Genomic DNA, 18205 nt, shown 5'->3' on the forward strand with positions numbered 1-18205 from the left:
AGTAAACATTTAATTAATTTCAAAAAAGACTGATTATGTTTAAATGAGAATTTTAATTTACACTACCTATACTCGAGTTCTTCGGACTCGTAGCTACGTTGTCTGGTAACAGTGGGTCTGTAATCAGGCCTGTGAATACCAATACTGGATGCAGGTCGCTGGGGAAGTGTTTTTCTATTTCTTTTATTTTCATAATAAGTACTTGATCCAGGGAGCCACTGCCCTCCACTATCCCATTGTCTGTCCTCGTCATCTTGACCAAACCTGTAAACGATTATTCAGTAAATTTGTATTCAACAAATAAGGTTATTAGCACATACTGGAAGAAGTAGTTCAAAAATTAGGATACATAATTTTTGTTAAGAATGTTATAAAAAATGTTCATTGTGCTTTGGCTCAATGTTAATCCTGCTGCTTCGATAAATGTAGTATGTGATAACAACTGATCCGTAAGGGGATGTGTAGAATGATTCAGTTCCTGTCTATTGAAGTAATGAAGCAAGATCGGATTAGGATCCCTAACTTGCGGATTTTTCTTTAAATATCGTGGCTTTCAAAACTCAAAATATTAAACAAATTTACAAAGATTACATTGATTTTGAAATAGCCAATCAGAATAGAAAATAGGTTCCACACACAATCTACAGTTTCTGTTACACAATGTTAATTCGTAGAAATGATAGGAATGAGGATAAACAACTAAAGTTTGAGAAACCAACATTGTGGGAAAAACCTTTATATCGAGTAGATTATTACTTTTGCATGATCAATGTAAAGGGCTAGAATAAAAAATATAGTATACGCCTGTGTTGTATCTGTGTCAAAAACCTAAATTTTGAGTCAGAATATCTAGCTTTAGTTTATAAACCAAATTTGTTATCAAAAGGCACAGATCACTTTTATCATGACAGAGAAAAGGAATTCCGAACGTATTTTACAAAAGACGATGAGCTATCATTGGTATGATGTTCCCACAATGAAGGACTAATACATGAATTCAAACCAAAAGTATATGAAGATCAACATTGGAGGTTATTCACTGACTAAAGAAGTCTAAAGGCAGTGTTACTTAATTACATTAATGTTTTTGCTTCAATTACCATTGACCATTTAACCGAACTTAAAGGAGATTATGAAACTGTAAAACTAGTTTTAGAGAAAATTAAATATAAAGAACACAATTGTCAAAGTGGAGATTTTAAAACTATAAATATAATGCTGGGACAATAAGCAGGTTTTACGAAAGCACCCTGTTTCTTATTTTTGTAGGTCAATAGAGATCCAAAGAATCATTACGTACGAAAATAATGGCTCAAAAGAACTTCTTTTACACCAGGTTCAAAAAATATCATAAAACCCCCTAGTTGAAACCACAAACGTAATTCCACCACCTCTAGATAATTAAACTAAGGGTAATTAAACTGTTTGTAAAGTCCTTAGATAAAAAAAGGGAAATTTTTCAAGTGCATTGAACAAAAATCCCCAGAGATTGTTGAAGCGAAACTAAAAGGAAGAATTTTTTATGGGCTACAAATTCCCAAACTGTTAAATTATGAGAAATTTATCATTGTAATGAGTAAAACGGAGAAAGATGCATGGCTTAATTTTAAGGGGGTTATTGGAAACTTTCTTGTTAATCATAAGAGTGAGAATTGGGAACTAATAGTAAATGATTTGATTAAAAACTTTCAAAAATTGGGGTCGTTGATGAGTTTGAAGCTCTATTTCTGTAATCTTTTGTTAATGAAATTAAAATCTTTTAGATTGTCTGAATCTGTTTTGAAATGGTTTTCATGTTATTTGTCGGGTAGAGTGTAATGTGTTGCTGGGTCTAATGGTCATAAGTCTAAATGGGGTCTTATTGGAACAAGCTAGTCCTTTTCTTTTTACAAATGATTTTAGGAGTGTTCTTAAGCTTTCTAAGCACTTGTATTATGTTAATGATTTGCAGATCTATGTGCACTCTGGTCTTGATGAGTTGGATGAGAATATCAAACGAATTAATGAGAATGATAAAGTTCCATATGAAAGGGCACAGTCTAATCAGCTTAAAATAAATCTTAGGAAAAGTTATTTTATGATTATTGGTTTCTCTTGGAATATAAATTGGAATCATTGAATTGAAGTTGAAAGCTTTATAACTTTGATCTGTAATATGATTGTTTAATTGGGTTTTTAATCCTTATTTCTGTAACTTATTTTTAGATTAAAATTATTTTAGTAATATGTATAATTTTCTATTTTTAATGTTATATATTTTATTTATTGTTAATCAATTGTTGTTCTCATGGTTTTCTTGGGACAAACTAAAGAAATTCTTAATCCTGTGGTCAGCCACATATTGATGGATTTTCGATATTCATAAACGATTATTACAATATTTTTTAGTTTTGATTTTACCTTTCACTTTCAAAAACATATCCTGTAACATTGTTGTAATATTTGTTATATCCGATGTCCGTTTGACATTCAGGATAAGTGGCACTCATTTTTCCGATTTTCCCATTACTAATGTAGCTATCATAATAGGAATGTTCATCATATAAAGTGGTTTGTCTTTCCAAAGATGGCCTTCTATAAGGACCTGTAATTTTAAAATTGTTTTAATACCTTAGCAGTAATTTAAAGAGTAGAATATTAAAAAATACTTATTTCTATTAACGTTAACATTACCTCTTTTCCTTGAGGACGAACTAGTAGTTGTGCTAGGATAGTATTCAGTGTCACTATAAATTCTCGATTCGTCATTTCTCGTACTGTAGTAGTCATGTCCTTCACTGTACCAACCTTCTTGACTGTAAAGTATTATAAATTATGAAACAAATGAAAAATTCGAAAACAAATTAAAAATCTAAAAATGTATGATAAAATGTTCATTTGAATGATGAATTTTTCTCTAATTATTAATGCCAATGAGAATTTTCATTATTTTGAAAAAATGCACGAATTGAATGTATCTACCATTCCAAAATGTTGAACAAAAAAAGTTTTTGAATTTACTGTTTCAATTTCATTTGCATAAATGTATACCTTATTGCTTATTGGCCAATAAAGTTTATGGAAAATGGTAATGGTAATGTTAGTAGTACTGTAATTTTTAATGAAACCCATAACGAATTGTAAACTGTGATAAGATAAGAATTGTGAAATGACATTATACTGCAAAAGAAAACAGAATTTCTCACGAGACTCCCGTGATTTTACGTCGTACCTGTCTTCATAATCCCATGTGTGCTTCCTTCGTCTGAATCATAAAAAAATGATACGCTTTTCTCTTTGTTCCATTTTAGTATACGAAAAATTTTAATTTTAGAAAATTTTAACTGTATTAATTAGTAGTATGAATATTCTGCTTTTTATCATTCAAACCATCATTTTTTTTAAAGAATAATATAATTAGTATACAAGATCTTATTTTTAGAATATGCTTGTATTAATAAATTGCATAGAATTTAAGATCAGAATAAAAATGAAATACCTATACTCCTTGTAATGTCTTGGTCTGCTATTGTAAAATAGTGGCTCGGAAGACAAATCTGCGTTTTGCTGAGAAGAATATCTTTGTGGAGGACCTTCCTCAGGATAAGGTTCATCATACCTCGGACTGTGACCTCTACTGTAAACACCGTAACCAGAAGGAGCTAGTCGACCACCAACGATTCCGGGGATCTGCAATTATAATTTAGTCTTAGTTGCATGTAAAAATTTTTACCTATCAACACAATACAATGAATTTATTTTTACTAGACAAATTTAGGCACGCTAAATGCGCCTTTTCTTTCTTTTATTTCTAAACCTGCATACTTATTAAAGGAAAAATTAGAAAACTATGTTAACAAGAGAAACTTCTCTTATAATTTACCTGATGATCATCTCTTTCGTAGCTATTCTCCCGGGAAGTTTCGAGCGATCGTTGTGGCGTTGCCAGTTGATTTGCAACAGTCCGAAATTGTGATGCAGAACTATTCGCACCTTGGCCACCCACAGGATAATTTAAATCTGATGTGTAGTCTGAATCCTCTGAATAACCAGCTGAAAACAGTATATTTAATGAGAGATTGTAAAAGAAAATAATTTTTAAAAAAAACTTAATTATTAAAGTTCAATTAGATTAATAGAACTCCATTAAATTAAATAAATTATGAATAATTTAACAAGAAACTAAACTTCTAAATTAAAACAGGCCTATAATGTATAATACAATTATATTAGTATAATGTAATCGCACGTATGAAGTTGGAGTCTTTTCTGCTAAGACATAAATTTTCCACACTCGGAAAACTTTATCAAAGTTTTAGACGTTGACATAAGATGATGTTACTCAATAAATTTTAAAACTTTTATTTTCATCAAAATTAGCTTTATCCTTAAAGATGAAGATTATTAATGACAGCGGCACTGCTACTGTCATCTAATTAACTAAAGCAAAATTATACTCTTTTAATTTTCACATCAATCCTGAATAATTTTCAAATAATTGCTAATTTTCTAAAATAGTATTAGCACTTTGTAATTACGCTGTGAATTAGAGTTTCATAGTTCAAGATGCTGTACATTTATTTCATTTGCCTAAAGATCATGATCTTCTAAATTTAGTTTATTTTTATAGAGCCTTCTCTCTATTCTGTCGAATTGGATTAAATGCAGACTAAAAACCCTTTAGGAACTAGGGGTCGATTACGTAAATTGATTTGATTTGACTTTGACCGCGTTTCAATTTTTTTACTAAACACGTGTTTTTCAGTGACAGCTTGTGTCGAAATTCGGAAAAGAGCTTTTGTTTTTTTTATGGTGGAGAGTTTCCACAGAACATCGTGGAAAGAGAAAAAATAAGGATAGGAAGCGCGACGAGCCTTCTAACATAAGTGTGATGAGTGGCGGTAGCGGAAGACCACATATAGCGCTATCCACTCGGAGGTAGACGATGAGATGATAAATGAGACTCGCGTGCCATGATTGCTGCTTAGACAGGATGAGGCGACTTGCCTCAACAAAATAGAGTTGGAGGTCACAAGGATGATAAAGTCTTGCGACATGCAAAAGAATATTAAGAGGAACGTTAAGGATAGCCTCAAAATCATCCAAGTCCTGCTGAGTGAGGCGAAGAAGAAGCATGACCGTGTAGAAATTTGTCGTGGCCTTCCTAGTGTTCGCCTACAGTTAGACTTTGTCGTGGAATTTTATACACAAATAGCTGTCCTGGTCCCGTAAAGTTAATATACAGTTTTTATACAGTTCTGGGTAAACTTCGCAAGGAGATCAAACCAAACTTTAGTCTGACCCTGAGGTTACCAAACGGTTGGAAGCATGGGTTAGATCGAAGCTTTACGCTCGGAAGCAACCTAGAAGAAGCAGACAAGATAGAGAAATTAGGAAACGTAAAATTAGTCTTATGTGTTGTCCAAGAAAAGGGTAATGATCATCCGGCCCGCGTAAAAAAATGTTTGCTACCTCAAAACTAACGTAAAGCTCCCTGAAGTAGCCTTCAGGGAGCCTCAAGGCTGACTTGAGGTTCAAAACTTGTTTGAAGCTAAAAACTCGTCTAAAACTTAAGACTGAACTTAGACATAAGGCTCGCTCAAAGCACACTTAAGGCTCAAGTCTTGTTTGACGCTAAAAAATTGTCTAAAACTTAGGACTGAACTTAGACATAAGGCTCGCTCAAGGCTCAAGTCTCACTTAAAGCTCAAAACTTTTTTGAAGCTCAAAACTTGTCTAAAACTTAGTACTGAACTTAGAAATAAGGCTTGCTTTAGGCTCAAAGCTCACTTAAGGATCAAGTGTTGTTTGAAGCTAAAAACTCGTCTAAAACTTAAGACATAGGGCTCGATTCAGGCTCAAGACTTGTTAGAAGCTAAAACTTTGTCTAAAACTTAGAACTGAACTTAGACATAAGGGTCACTTAAGGCTCAAGACTTGTTTCAAGCTCAAAACTCGTGTAAAACTTATGACTTTACTTAAACATGAGGCTAGCTTAAGGCTCACTTAAGATTCAAGTCTTGTTTGAAGCTCAAGACTTGTTTGAAGTTAAAAACTCATCTAAGACTTAAGTCTGAACTAAAAGATGAGACTCGCTTAAGGCTCACTTAAGACTGAACATTTTTAAAGCTAAAAACACGTCTAAAATTAAACATTCGTCTAAGGTTTAAGACTTGCTTAAGGCTAAAGAGCTGTTTGAGCCTAAAAGCTCATCCAAGATTTTAGATTTGTCTAAGGTGTATAACTCGCTCAAGGCTTGTCTGAAGATTTAACTTTGCTTATCACTTTACATTGTTCTGAAACATTTTTTAATATTTAAGTAAGCTTCAAAGCATTAACGACTTTTTAGCTTAAATCAAGTCTTGATTCATCAGTGTGCCTTGAGCCTAAAATAAGTATTAAATGTCTTAGGCCAATCTTGTGTCATAATCGCATTTTTAGCTTCAAACAAGTATTTAGCCTTAAGCGAGTCTTATGTCTAAGTTCAGTTTTAATTTTTAGACGACTATTTAGCTTTAAACAAGTCTCGAACCTTGAGCCTTAATCAAGTTTTGTTTTAGATGTGTTTCTAGCTTCAAACAAATCTTGAGCCTAAGGTAAGCAATGAGCCTTAATCGAGTCTTAAAAGTCTTATGCCAATCTTATGTCGTAGACGAATTTTCAGCTTTAAACAAGTCTTGAGTCTTAAGCTAGCCTTATGTCTAAGTTCAATAAGGTAAATTCCATCTATATTGCTGGTATTTGAGTTTGTGGAGCGAACAGCCCTTGAGGAGGAGTAAAAGACTCTCGCAAGAACTAAAATTAAATATATATAAGTATATTTATGTAAAGCTGCTTAGAAAAAACAAGAACGTCAGCCACACATAACAAAGGATTGCTATCCAGGTATCTGATCAACCAGATTTTCATTTTCTGACTAGAAAAAAGGTGCATCAGTATTTATTTAGTCATTAAATTTTTATACTATTTATGAGTATCACTATTTCCACGTTTGCGTCTAGTGGCTGAAATGATGATTTGCATGAACTTTGAAATAATAATTGAAGAATGAATAAAGACAATACTGAAAGTGGTATAAAGAGAGGAAAAGCCAAGAAGGGAGCATTTGTTCAGTTCAAGTGAAGAGGAATGACAAAAGGAATGAAAGCTATTTAGGTGTAAGTTGACATACTTACAATGGCCTGCATTGTATAATATCTGTCGACGTGCTTGCTCCGCTCTTGCCTCTTGATCCACCGTGTTGTTCAGCATCTCCAGTTTTCTCTGTAGATCCGCCGCTTCCGTATTTTCCGGGTCTTTAAAAAGTTGAAAACGTACATTTATTAATGTCATCAGCAAAAATTAAATCTACTCGCACCAATCACTACAGGGACGTACCGTTAAACTCAGAAAATTTTTTTTTCTTCATTTAGACAAATATCTAATAGTAATTTGAACACTCTCATTATAATTTAGTAAATATTCCATAATATAATTTTTTTTTAATCTTTCGTTTTTCGGTACGATTCAACCCTGGATCATTGTATGTTTCACCACTCATTTTATATCATTCGATGCTGAAATTCGTTTCTATATTAAAAATCGTCTGTTATATATAATAACTGTCATGCAAATAAAGGACATTTGTTTAAAATTCAGCACCGATAGATATATAAACTGGTTTTTCTATTTGCCATTTTTTGAAAAAAAAACACACGAGCACACAAAAAGCCTTTAAACAATGAGTCAAATAGTAAAAGAGTAGTTTATTGGAATACGATCAATCATCAAAACATTTAGAAACATTCTAATATTTTTTGAATACATCGAAAAAATTGTTTTTAACATACAGAGAAAAAGAGTTTGAAATTTTTATTGTAAGAACATTAAAATATTAGTCTTAGTCACAAATGACCATCGAAATGTTTTTGGTGTCATCAGGTGTCATGGCATTGAGTCCTCAGTTTTGTATATAATTATAAAAACAAGTTCAAAATTTTAACATCAACATTTTGTATCGAGAATTAAGCTTCTTTTCACTTTATAATTCTTTCTCTAATTTTCATTCAAAATTCTACTTTTCAAATCCTTTAAACTGCCTTAGAAAAAAAAATGACAAGAAATTCGTCAAATTTGCAAATTTTTATTGGAAAATGAAACTAAAGACGTGTGATATGAATACTTGTGACACCTACTCTCAATCCATTAATTGTTACATGCATTCTATTGAATGTTTCAAATCAATAACATCCTGACTCAAAATGAATACTACTGAGGTTGTTATAATTAAATTTTTCCTTGATTTAAAGGAAAATTGTAACTTTTCTGCTTTTTAATTAATATTCTAGTTATCGGAAATATATTAATCTTTCGATAAATATTTTATCTTTGCCTTTCTAATCTTTTTATTACCAACTATAACTTCTTATGCGGCAATATTTCTCTTTTGTTTCGTAATCGTAACACTTGTGTGTACATTAATATTATATTAAATTCTGTCCATAGTACATAATTAGTAAAATATAAATTATGTAAAGAAATACATTAAAAATTAATAATTAACATCAATTGTAAACGAGAATAGGAGTATACAATAAATTAAAAATGTTTTCCATTCAAAATTATTGTCCTTGAAAAAAAAATTGTATCGATCAATTGAAATAATAAATATTGATGGTATTTTGTACAATAGTTGTCTTATCTGTAAAGATAAGGAAATAAAGGTATAAAAACGACCAAATAAAGTACTGAATGTTTAGAGAAAATAAGTTTTCCCATTTTAATACATTTAAGAAGTAAAAAGTTTAAGTATAAAAGAAATAACATGCGTTCTTTAGTTATTTTAATAGTTTGTTGTCTACTTTATAATATTGAAAGTAAACCTCTGGAAGGATTCTCATATAATGTTACAATAATTCCAGAACTTAGTAAGTTTAAAAAAAATGTATCAAAATTTTACACCTTAAAAAAAGTTTCTCTTTATTTATTTCAAATGATGATGTATTAATTTTTTTTTAGGAAAATGTATAATACCTGTAGAAGATACCGAAACATTTTGGGCATGTAGGTATTTTCATTCTGAAGTTTTTGAGCCAGCATCAGCAGGTTTAGGTAATTATAAATTTCCATAATTGATATTAAAAACGATTTAATATTTTAATAATGAAAAATTTTTTTCTAATAATTTTCAAGTTTTTCGTTTGATATTTTTTTTATAATTTACTAAACTTAAATAAATAATTTTAATTTTATTATTTTATTACTATTTGATTTATAACTGAATATTTGTAAAGAAATAATTTTTATTTTACAGGTTATTGTACTACAATGGAAATAGATGAAGAGGGTAAAGTTCATTATGAGTGTAGAACAGAGAAACCATCTTTTGTCCCAAGGCGAAAGCGACCCCTCGGGAAAGAAGGAAAAATCTAGATAGTTATCTTTTAAAGGGATTATATACGAGGTAAATTTATTATAAAAAAGTCGTTTTCACCCCAAAAAAGAAAGGGAATGATTGTTTAATGCATTTATTTTAAAATTATTAAATTCTACATTTTTTCAAAAAACTCGATTTCAATGTTTTTTGAATAAAATAATTTTATTTTAAAATAATTTAGTGACAAAACAGTTGGTTAAAATTTGTTAATATTTTTTTTTTTAATATTTGATCATATCCCGAGTCGAAATTTAAGCCCTACTTTCACCCTGAATTTTCAGGGTCTATTGAGTGTTAGGAGTAGTAAAGTAGGGTCTAATTCTAATACAATTAGACCCTACTTTGACTCCCAAAATAGGCGGAAATTTGCCAATCTTCCATTTGGAGAAGCAAAGGAGGGTCTACTTCTAAGAAACCTATACCGTACTTTTAAACCTCGTAGACCCTACTTTCATATTCCTAGACCCTACATTCTAAAAGAAAATTTTGAATTATTTTTTAATGCATTACTTGAAACACTGCAAATGCAAAAAGTACTCCAAATTCATAAATACTGATGTGTTTTATAGCGTCTATATACACTTCGTGTATATAGACGCTATAAAACACATAAAATTCCACTTTTACTCATCCCTAGTGCTTCAATTGAATCTGAGCAAATCTTCAAATTTTTCTTTTTCTAATTGTAGGGTCTAGGAGTATGAAAGTAGGGTCTACGAGGTTTTAAAGTACGGTATAGGTTTCTTAGAAGTAGACCCTCCTTTGCTTCTCCAAATGGAAGATTGGCAAATTTCAGCCTATTTTGGGAGTCAAAGGAGGGTCTAGTTTTTAAAAATTGTATTGAAATCAGACCCTACTTTACGACTGCTAAACCTGAATAAGCCCTACATTTTCAGAGGCTAAGTAGGGTCTAAATTTCGACTCGGGATTATGTCAGATGTGTTTAAAAAAATAATCTACAACAGATTAACTTTATTTGTATATAGTGTCAGTGTATGTAACTCTAAATATAATAAAAATATGTTATTATCTTGGAAATTTTTATTAAAGTTGCTATTATTAAATTTAGGATTGTAATTATAAATTCTGAAGTTTAAGAAACTTTTCTTTCATTCTATAACAAATTTTGTTTGACTGATCTAAATTATTATTCTTCATATCTTTGTAAGAAATTCTCAATTTTCATAAGGAAATAATTTGTATCAATTCTTTTTCTTAGTTTTCAATTGTTTTAATAAAATTTAAAGTTTTTTAAAAATAAAGGAAAAAAATGTTTAAAAATTATATTTGTCAATTAGAAAATTTAATTGAAAATTAGTATTTTTGAATTATTGGAAAATAAATAAAAAAATGTTATTGAAAAAAATGTTTTGTTAAATTTATTTACGAATATGTTCAATTGTAAAATTATTCGAAAACAATAATTTCTTTTTAAAATTTTTAAATAATTGAATTCTTTTGACGAATTTTAATAAAAACTTTTAAAGTAGTTACATTGTTCAAGGAATTTAGTTAAAAGTATATTTAAAATAATTCAATTAAGGAAAATTTTTGAAAATAATTGAAATTCTTGAAAATAATTGAATTTTGAAGAAGAATTTTTTAATTTATAAAGATAATTTCTTTTTCAAAATTTCAAATAATTGAATTCTTTTGACGAATTTTAATAAAATCTTTTAGAATAATTACATTTTTCAAGGAATTCGGTTAAAAATGTATTTAAAATACTAAGGAAAATTTTTTTAAATAATTGAAATTCTTGAAAATAATTGAATTTTGAAGAAGAATTTTTTAATTTGTAAAGATAATTTCTTTTTAAAAATTTTCAATAATTGAATTCTTTTGACGAATTTTAATAAAAATTTTTTAAAATATTTACATTTTTCATGGAATTTGGTTGAAAGTGTATTAAAAGTAATTGAAATGAGGAAAATTTTTGAAAATAATTGAAATTTTGACAAGAATTTTATTAAAATTCTTGAAAATCATTGCATTTTAAAGAAGAATTTTTTAATTTATAAAAATAAAAATTGGAATTTTATCGAGATTTTTTTTGTAATTTTTGAACATAATTGAATTTTGTGATAAGAATTTTATTACTTAAAAAAATAATTGAATTTCTGCAATCATTTGTAATTTCTTCAAAATTCAATTTTTTTTAGTGTTTTTAACTAAAATTCTTCTAAAAATTCATTATATTTGTTAATTAATTAAATATATATTGACAAATTTAACTAATTTTAGATTTTGAATTATTAAAATTTTTCAAATATCCAAGTTTATTGAAATTTCTAATTAAATTCATTCAAAATTAAAATTTTATAAAATTTCAAATTGAAACCGTTCAAAGTTCATTTATTTATGAAAATTCTAAACGCAACTCTTTTAAAATTTAATTAATTTTGAAATATTTAAGTAAAATTATTCATTCAATAATTTATTTTAATGATAGTTGTTTAGGATTAAAAAGAAATTTTTTTCAGAAATTAAAAGATACAAAAATGCCACAAAACTGGAGAATTTTATGAATTCTAAAAATTAAATTTTCTTCATTACTTTTAATAAAAATTCTTGGCTTTTTCCTAAATTCCTTATGTCAGAATATATCATTATTATCATTATAATATTATTAAAACTTTATATTCAAATTCATATTTTATTTTTATAAAAAAAAATTTAAATTAAAAATTTTTACGTTCTATTATTTTTAAAATTGCTAATTTTATTTTAAAAAGTGAGTGAATAGTCAGCCGTGCGCGAATTGTTGCTAGTTTTATAATAAAATTTAATGTTTTATGCTAAATCTAGTAATAAAAATTATTTCATTTTAGAATTTATTCAGTTTATGTAACAAAAGATTATATAATCTTCGGAGGTTACAGAGAAAATTTCAATATTGGTTTAATATTATTAGCCAAATTAATTTCAAATTTAAATAATTTTACGAACTTTTGGAATCTCTTTCTTATCGTTAATCTCTCGTTGAGTTTAATTAATATTTTATTATCAATTAAATATTTTTGCCAACTCGAATATGTAATTTTATTTTTACTTCGGTTTTCATTTTCACTTTTACTTTAATAAGTATCTATTTTTACTTTCACTTTCACTTAGATTGAATTTTTTCGCTTTTTTATTTACTTTCGCTTAAATATAAATTTTGTAGAACTTTGAGAGATTTTACTTTTAAGTTTTACTTTTAAGTTTTACTTTTATTTTGCCTTTCACTTAATTTGTACATTCACTTTGATGAAAAGTGACAATAAAAATTTTGTCAAAGTGAAAGTGGAAATGAAAATCAAAGTAGAAATAAAATTTTATAATCGACCTCCTGATTGTTGGTATTCTCTCTAAATTCGAATCAGTTAAAAATCAGTGACTGACTTTTTGCTTCTGAATCAGTAAAAAAAAACTGATTTTCAGAAAATTCTGGATTTAAGTTTTAAGTGTTCAAACTCAGCCTCTGTTAAGTGTTCGTCAGAAATTTATTTAATTTTCTGTTATTCAATATTTTGTATTTAAATAAAATTGATAATCATAGAGAATCTTGAAATAGGAAAGACATTTTTATTTAAATCCTTTTTTGTAGGCAAATAAAATAAAAAACCAATAAATTTTTAAATTTGGAATATCGTTTTTACGGTGTACGTATCTATTCTATACAGTGCATCAACTTTCTCTTGTATATATGTACTACCTAATATATATCGTCTCTTCTTAGTTTTAGTGTTTCTGGTTCGAACTTTGAGAACCTACTTCTAACTCGATATCCATACATCTATATAAGATACTAAGAGTATGTATTCCTAACTTTAAAAGTTCTATGTCACTCCTTTGAAACCCATCCACGTTTTGTTAACTTAATCATTCCTTTCATTTCCTTTATAAAAGAGCCACAATCAATAGGTTCAATTCTTCCTGCGCATATTCGAAAAGTTTTTTTTATCAAATAATAATATTCTGAAACAATGAATGACGTCATTGGCAATAAACAGGGAGGACTTCGGAGTTTTTAAAATATTATTTTATTTTAAAATCTCCCAAATGGAGCCGCAATAGAGTAAGAATGAAAATTGTCAGAAAATATATTTACTTACATAGTTAATAATTAGACTTAGAATTAAAAATTAAGCAGAAATTTTTTACTTAATGTTAAAAAAGTTTAGACGGATTTTCATGCTAATTTGAATAGTCCTCACTTCTTACAAAGAAGTTGAGGACCCACCTAAAAACGTGGTAGCAATTTTTCCATACTGCTTCATCACAAAATTGTGAATGTAATTTATTCAAAAAATATATAATAAAATAATTTAATTGTTTCATTATTTAAGAGGCCTTGTACACTAATATTCATATTAACTTTTTTTCAAAGAATATTTGTAACAAAATTGAAAACTCAATACGTTTTTTTGCTTTTATTAAAATACTTAAATTGGAGATTGTTGATGTTAATCAAGAAATTGCATTTATTAACAAACAACTTAAACTTTATGAACTTTTTATAATTAGAAATTCTTCTAAGAATTTTTTTTAAACATTTTACTAATGATTTAACATCACAATTATTAAAATATAAAGAGATATGCAAAAATATTCATATTAAAAAATTTGAAGATCTTGTAAGTCAACAAAGAGTAGATCTTCATACTGATCTTTATCAAATGTTTAAAATAAAACCGTACAAGGCCTCTTAAATAATGAAACAACTAAATTATGACGGTTCAATTAAAACAACAAAATAATTTAATGTTAGTTTTCAAAAATTAAAAATGACGGATCCAACGTGGCGGACAATCGACGAACCTTTATTTCGAACATATAAGGACGTTTCTTTTTAGGAAATAAAAAGTAATTTAATAAATAGAACGTTAATAATTTAATCTTATTTCTGTGTAAGAAATTAGTAGAGAAATTAATTATTTCCAAAGTGATATTCGAATGTAAGGTTTTCTATGATCATCAATTTAAGAAATTGTAATATTTTATCAGAATGCAGCTCGCTAAAGTGCTGCATTCTACTTTAGAGGAAAATGCTCTTGATGCACACACATATGAATCCCGATTAATAATTCAAGAACCGTGGTTGGTTAAAGCTTATCGCAAGGGAATTTGGTAGACTGGTCGAGTTTGAAATAGGGGCTAATCCGTGACTGAATGATCGGATAATGACCATAAAATACGATCAAAAGAAGAACATTTCAAATTTAAGAATACAATTTTTTATATTTTTTATTTATGAATTATATTTCTGAAAGATTCGTATTTTTAAGATCTTTAAAATATGATCAAGTATGTACTTTTCTCTGGACATAAAAATATAATTTAAAATAGTGTGAAATTTCTTTTTCTTTTTGTGTTTTTCTTTTTAAGAATTTTTATTGAGAATTGAGGGGATTCTTTTTTGCAGAACACCTACTTTGTCATCAAAACTCATCATCAATTGCTTCCATTGTATTATCTAAAAGAGGATTAAAGTTAAACTTATAAGATTTCAAGAACTTATAAAAGACAATATGAGTACATGACAAATTCAAAATCAATTCTAATATTTCTAGTATTATAATAAAAATTGCATTAAACTAAATGACGATTTTTGTGAAATTTACAAATCTCAATATTATGTTACAGAATTATGAAAAGTCGTCATGTTAATACTCTAAATACACATTTTAATCCCAAAAAACAAACATTTTATAGTTTATTTAAAATCAATTTAAAAAAAAAAAATTTCGCAGATTTATTTTTACTTTTTGCAATGATGAAAGTTTCGCGACCGAGAATTTTAAGCTCACATGAGAGAGAGATGCAATTAAGAAAAGGGTCAAGTGAAAAGATTCTTAGAACGTGCGAGAATAATTCTTTCCTTAATATATACCTACATCACTTTAATTTTCATCGCATTTTCTTCTTTTTAAATTTTGTATAAAATTTTCGAACAATTAAGAAAAAAAGTTTAACATTTTTGAATTTTTAAAATTTTTTGTTTAAAAAGAAGTTATATTTTTAAATTTAGAATTTTTTTTCAGTATTTTATTTGATATTCTTTTGTTGTTATAAAATGAAACTTTGTGTCTCATATAATGTTTCAGAAAGTAACATCTGGACTCTGATATATTGACAAACTTGAAAATACCTCGAGACGACAGATTTTCTTGAAAATTTCTTCTTTTCCTCTCATTCACATTGTTTGTGAAGAAAAAAAGAATAGAAGTAGAGACTAAAATTGAAAATTTAAGAGGTCTTTGTGATAACATTATGTTTCACTGGTGGTAATAATTGCAATTGGTCTAATTAAATTTTACCTCTTTCGCAATTAAAGAGGGAGAGAAATTTTTTTCAGCTTATAGTATGTCAGCAGAACGAAGCTGGAAAGGAAAGTAAATGCGATAAGTGGATTTTAATGTGACAATTTTTAAACGTCATACTTTTTCTTTTTTCATATTAACATAAAATTTGAAAGAATATCTGGTCATTTTTCCCTGCTGTTGGATATTTTACTGTAGAGATTCAATGCCCTTTGCTTCAGATTTAAATTATTATTTTATTGTCTACTGTCGTATCTCAAGAAATTTCAAAATTTACAGGAACAGATGGTGGAGCCTTGTACCATACACAGAGAAAAATGGCATAAAGTATTTAATATTCTATGAAAATTATATTTCTCAATTGTAATTATCTTTGAAATAAGAATCAATCATGCTTTTAACATGCTTTATAAATCTATGCGTCATAATTAACTAGAATATTCAATTACAATAATGTACAACGGATTCTGTGTTTGTTTTAATAATTCAGTACAAGTATTGACAAATGCATTTATATTTGGAATTTAAAGTAACTAACTAGACGACATATAAAATTCGGTAAATTGAAATTTATGCGATCTTGATGAAAAAGAAATGTGGACTTTTGCTCTGAATTAGAGTATCTTTTATCTTTTCTTTAAAAGTTTTAAATATTTTCTATATTTTAATTTTTAAAGGAGGTCACATGTTCAGTAAAATAAAAGAAATGATTATATAAGATACATTGAAAAAATAAATATTTAGGAAATTGGTTAAACATTTTATAAATTGTTGTTCTATTTTGTCAAAGATGATTCTAAGTACGGATCTTATAGATTATTTCGAAGAGCCTCTATCTCCGGAAAAAGCAGAAAGGTTCAAAATTCCTTAAACTATATAGGAGTGCTACTGATATGAAGTCGATTTAAAATTTCAAAAGTTTAATATTGAAATTTGAATAAATAATTAGAGAAAAATGATTTGTTATGCAAACGACATTATGTCATGTTTTTAATGGATAGATCGAAAATGTAATTACAAGTTTGAAGAAATTAACCTCGGATTGTTTGTCTGATTTATTGTAAAGAATATAAGTAAATTGTTAATTAAAATTTAATTCTGATTATTTAATGACTTTTCTTATTATTTGAGAAATTATTTCTATTAACAGTATTATATGCAAAGTAATATTTTCTTCTCTAACACAAAACAACAATTTACTGAAATTTTTAACAAATCCGTAAAGTTACATACAGAACCCACATGAAAAAGTTGCTGGAAAAGATACCGAGAGTGAAAATAAAAACCGAAACATTTCCAGGGAGTAACTTTCCCAAATTTTTTGTATGTCGACTCACAGAAATTTCCCGGAATCGTTTAAATTAAAAATAATTTTAAAAATCAGTGAAAGAAATCAAATATTGTCGTAAAAAATAGAAAAGAGTGAATTAATTAGTTAGGATGATAGAGAAAACAAATGAATATTATTTATAATAACAGTGTCGCAGCCATAGCTCGATGTATTTGCAGGTACCCTCTTTCCTAAGGAGACTTTTTGTTAGAGTATATATATATAATTTATTTAATACAAATTTATAGTAGAAAATATATAACATTCCCCCCACTCTGGTGCTATCGCCGCGCCACTGCATGCACGTGCGATGACATTAGTGGTGTGCTCTTTGTGTAATTTGTTTGTATCGAAGAAAAACTATGGCCTCAGTAATTCTCATTAAGTCGCGAACGTCTAAAACGTGAGAAAACGTATCTATACAATTAACTTTTATTTACATGGTATTTCTAAAACATTCTTTAGTAAAAAAAAAAACTTCGTGCTTTGTATAAATAAAATTGAAATTGATTTTCTTTAATACTTAATTTTATAATTAACAAAAAAAATAGCTATTTTTATAGTTTTTTTTAATTTAACTGCAAAATTATTAAAATGAAACCAGTGTTTTGTGGACAAACTATCTGGGAACCTCTATGAGGTCACTAAGGATTATTTTATCAAGTGAAACCTATGTTTCTTTAAGGAGTCCATACTCTATGGTGCAATTGAAATTCAGTGTTCGATGTACATAAAATATAATTTAAATTTGTAATGCTGTTATTTAAAAATACACTTTCAAGTAGGATTAATAAAACTTTGTTTTCAATGCAAAAAAAAATTGTTTTCCGATACAGTTTACGATAATAATTATTTTAAGTGTCATAGAACTTGTGTATGCATGGTCACATAGTATATATATTATATGTATACACGTATTGCAAGAGAAAAAAGCATAAACATCGAACATCGTATATAAAACATATTGGACTACCCATTCTGCGATCACACACATTAAAGTTCCCAATTGAAAATTATTCGAAAATAATGCAGTGCATATATTTTGATATTTGAGTGCTTCTTGGTATGATGTAAACATTTGCTAAGAATTTTAACTAAAAGTAAACTTATGTTTAATTTTTTCAACTGAATACTTTACTTCTCCACGATATTACGGATATTATTATTAAAATAATT

At 27.8% G+C, this 18205-nt stretch overlaps 2 protein-coding genes across 2 annotated transcripts; one reads left to right on the forward strand and one right to left on the reverse strand.

The window, feature by feature from the left end:
* Positions 1-129: 129 nt before the first annotated feature.
* Positions 130-3995, reverse strand: LOC122509190. The gene is made up of 6 exons (XM_043623029.1): positions 3863-3995; positions 3479-3669; positions 3212-3244; positions 2674-2795; positions 2401-2584; positions 130-264 (listed from the first exon to the last, which is right to left on the reverse strand). Exons 2-5 carry the CDS (start codon positions 3594-3596, stop codon positions 2486-2488), a joined length of 372 nt encoding a protein of 123 aa, XP_043478964.1. The 5' UTR covers positions 3597-3669; positions 3863-3995; the 3' UTR covers positions 130-264; positions 2401-2485.
* Positions 3996-8698: 4703 nt separating this feature from the next.
* LOC122509192 lies at positions 8699-16809 on the forward strand. Its single transcript, XM_043623033.1, has 4 exons — positions 8699-8885; positions 8977-9069; positions 9272-9421; positions 15979-16809. The coding sequence occupies exons 1-3, from the start codon at positions 8783-8785 to the stop codon at positions 9388-9390; spliced, it is 315 nt and encodes a 104-aa protein (XP_043478968.1). The 5' UTR covers positions 8699-8782; the 3' UTR covers positions 9391-9421; positions 15979-16809.
* The last annotated feature ends 1396 nt before the right edge of the window (positions 16810-18205 follow it).

The sequence above is a fragment of the Leptopilina heterotoma genome, unplaced genomic scaffold (genome assembly GCF_015476425.1).
Source record: "Leptopilina heterotoma isolate Lh14 unplaced genomic scaffold, ASM1547642v1 Lhet_6, whole genome shotgun sequence".
Classification (NCBI taxonomy): Eukaryota; Metazoa; Arthropoda; class Insecta; order Hymenoptera; family Figitidae; genus Leptopilina; species Leptopilina heterotoma.

What these genes read in the sequence shown, in the direction of transcription:
- LOC122509192 (XM_043623033.1), top strand. Translation starts at nt 8,783, where the DNA reads ATGCGTTCTTTAGTTATTTTAATAGTTTGTTGTCTACTTTATAATATT. An exon ending in TACAATAATTCCAGAACTTA is followed by an intron (nt 8,886 to 8,976) that starts GTAAGTTTAAAA and finishes ATTTTTTTTTAG; the next exon opens with GAAAATGTATAATACCTGTA. An exon ending in GCCAGCATCAGCAGGTTTAG is followed by an intron (nt 9,070 to 9,271) that starts GTAATTATAAAT and finishes TTTATTTTACAG; the next exon opens with GTTATTGTACTACAATGGAA.
- LOC122509190 (XM_043623029.1), bottom strand. Translation starts at nt 3,596, where the DNA reads ATGATGAACCTTATCCTGAGGAAGGTCCTCCACAAAGATATTCTTCTC. An exon ending in ACATGGGATTATGAAGACAG is followed by an intron (nt 2,796 to 3,211) that starts GTACGACGTAAA and finishes AATACTTTACAG; the next exon opens with TCAAGAAGGTTGGTACAGTG. An exon ending in TTCGTCCTCAAGGAAAAGAG is followed by an intron (nt 2,585 to 2,673) that starts GTAATGTTAACG and finishes TTAAAATTACAG; the next exon opens with GTCCTTATAGAAGGCCATCT.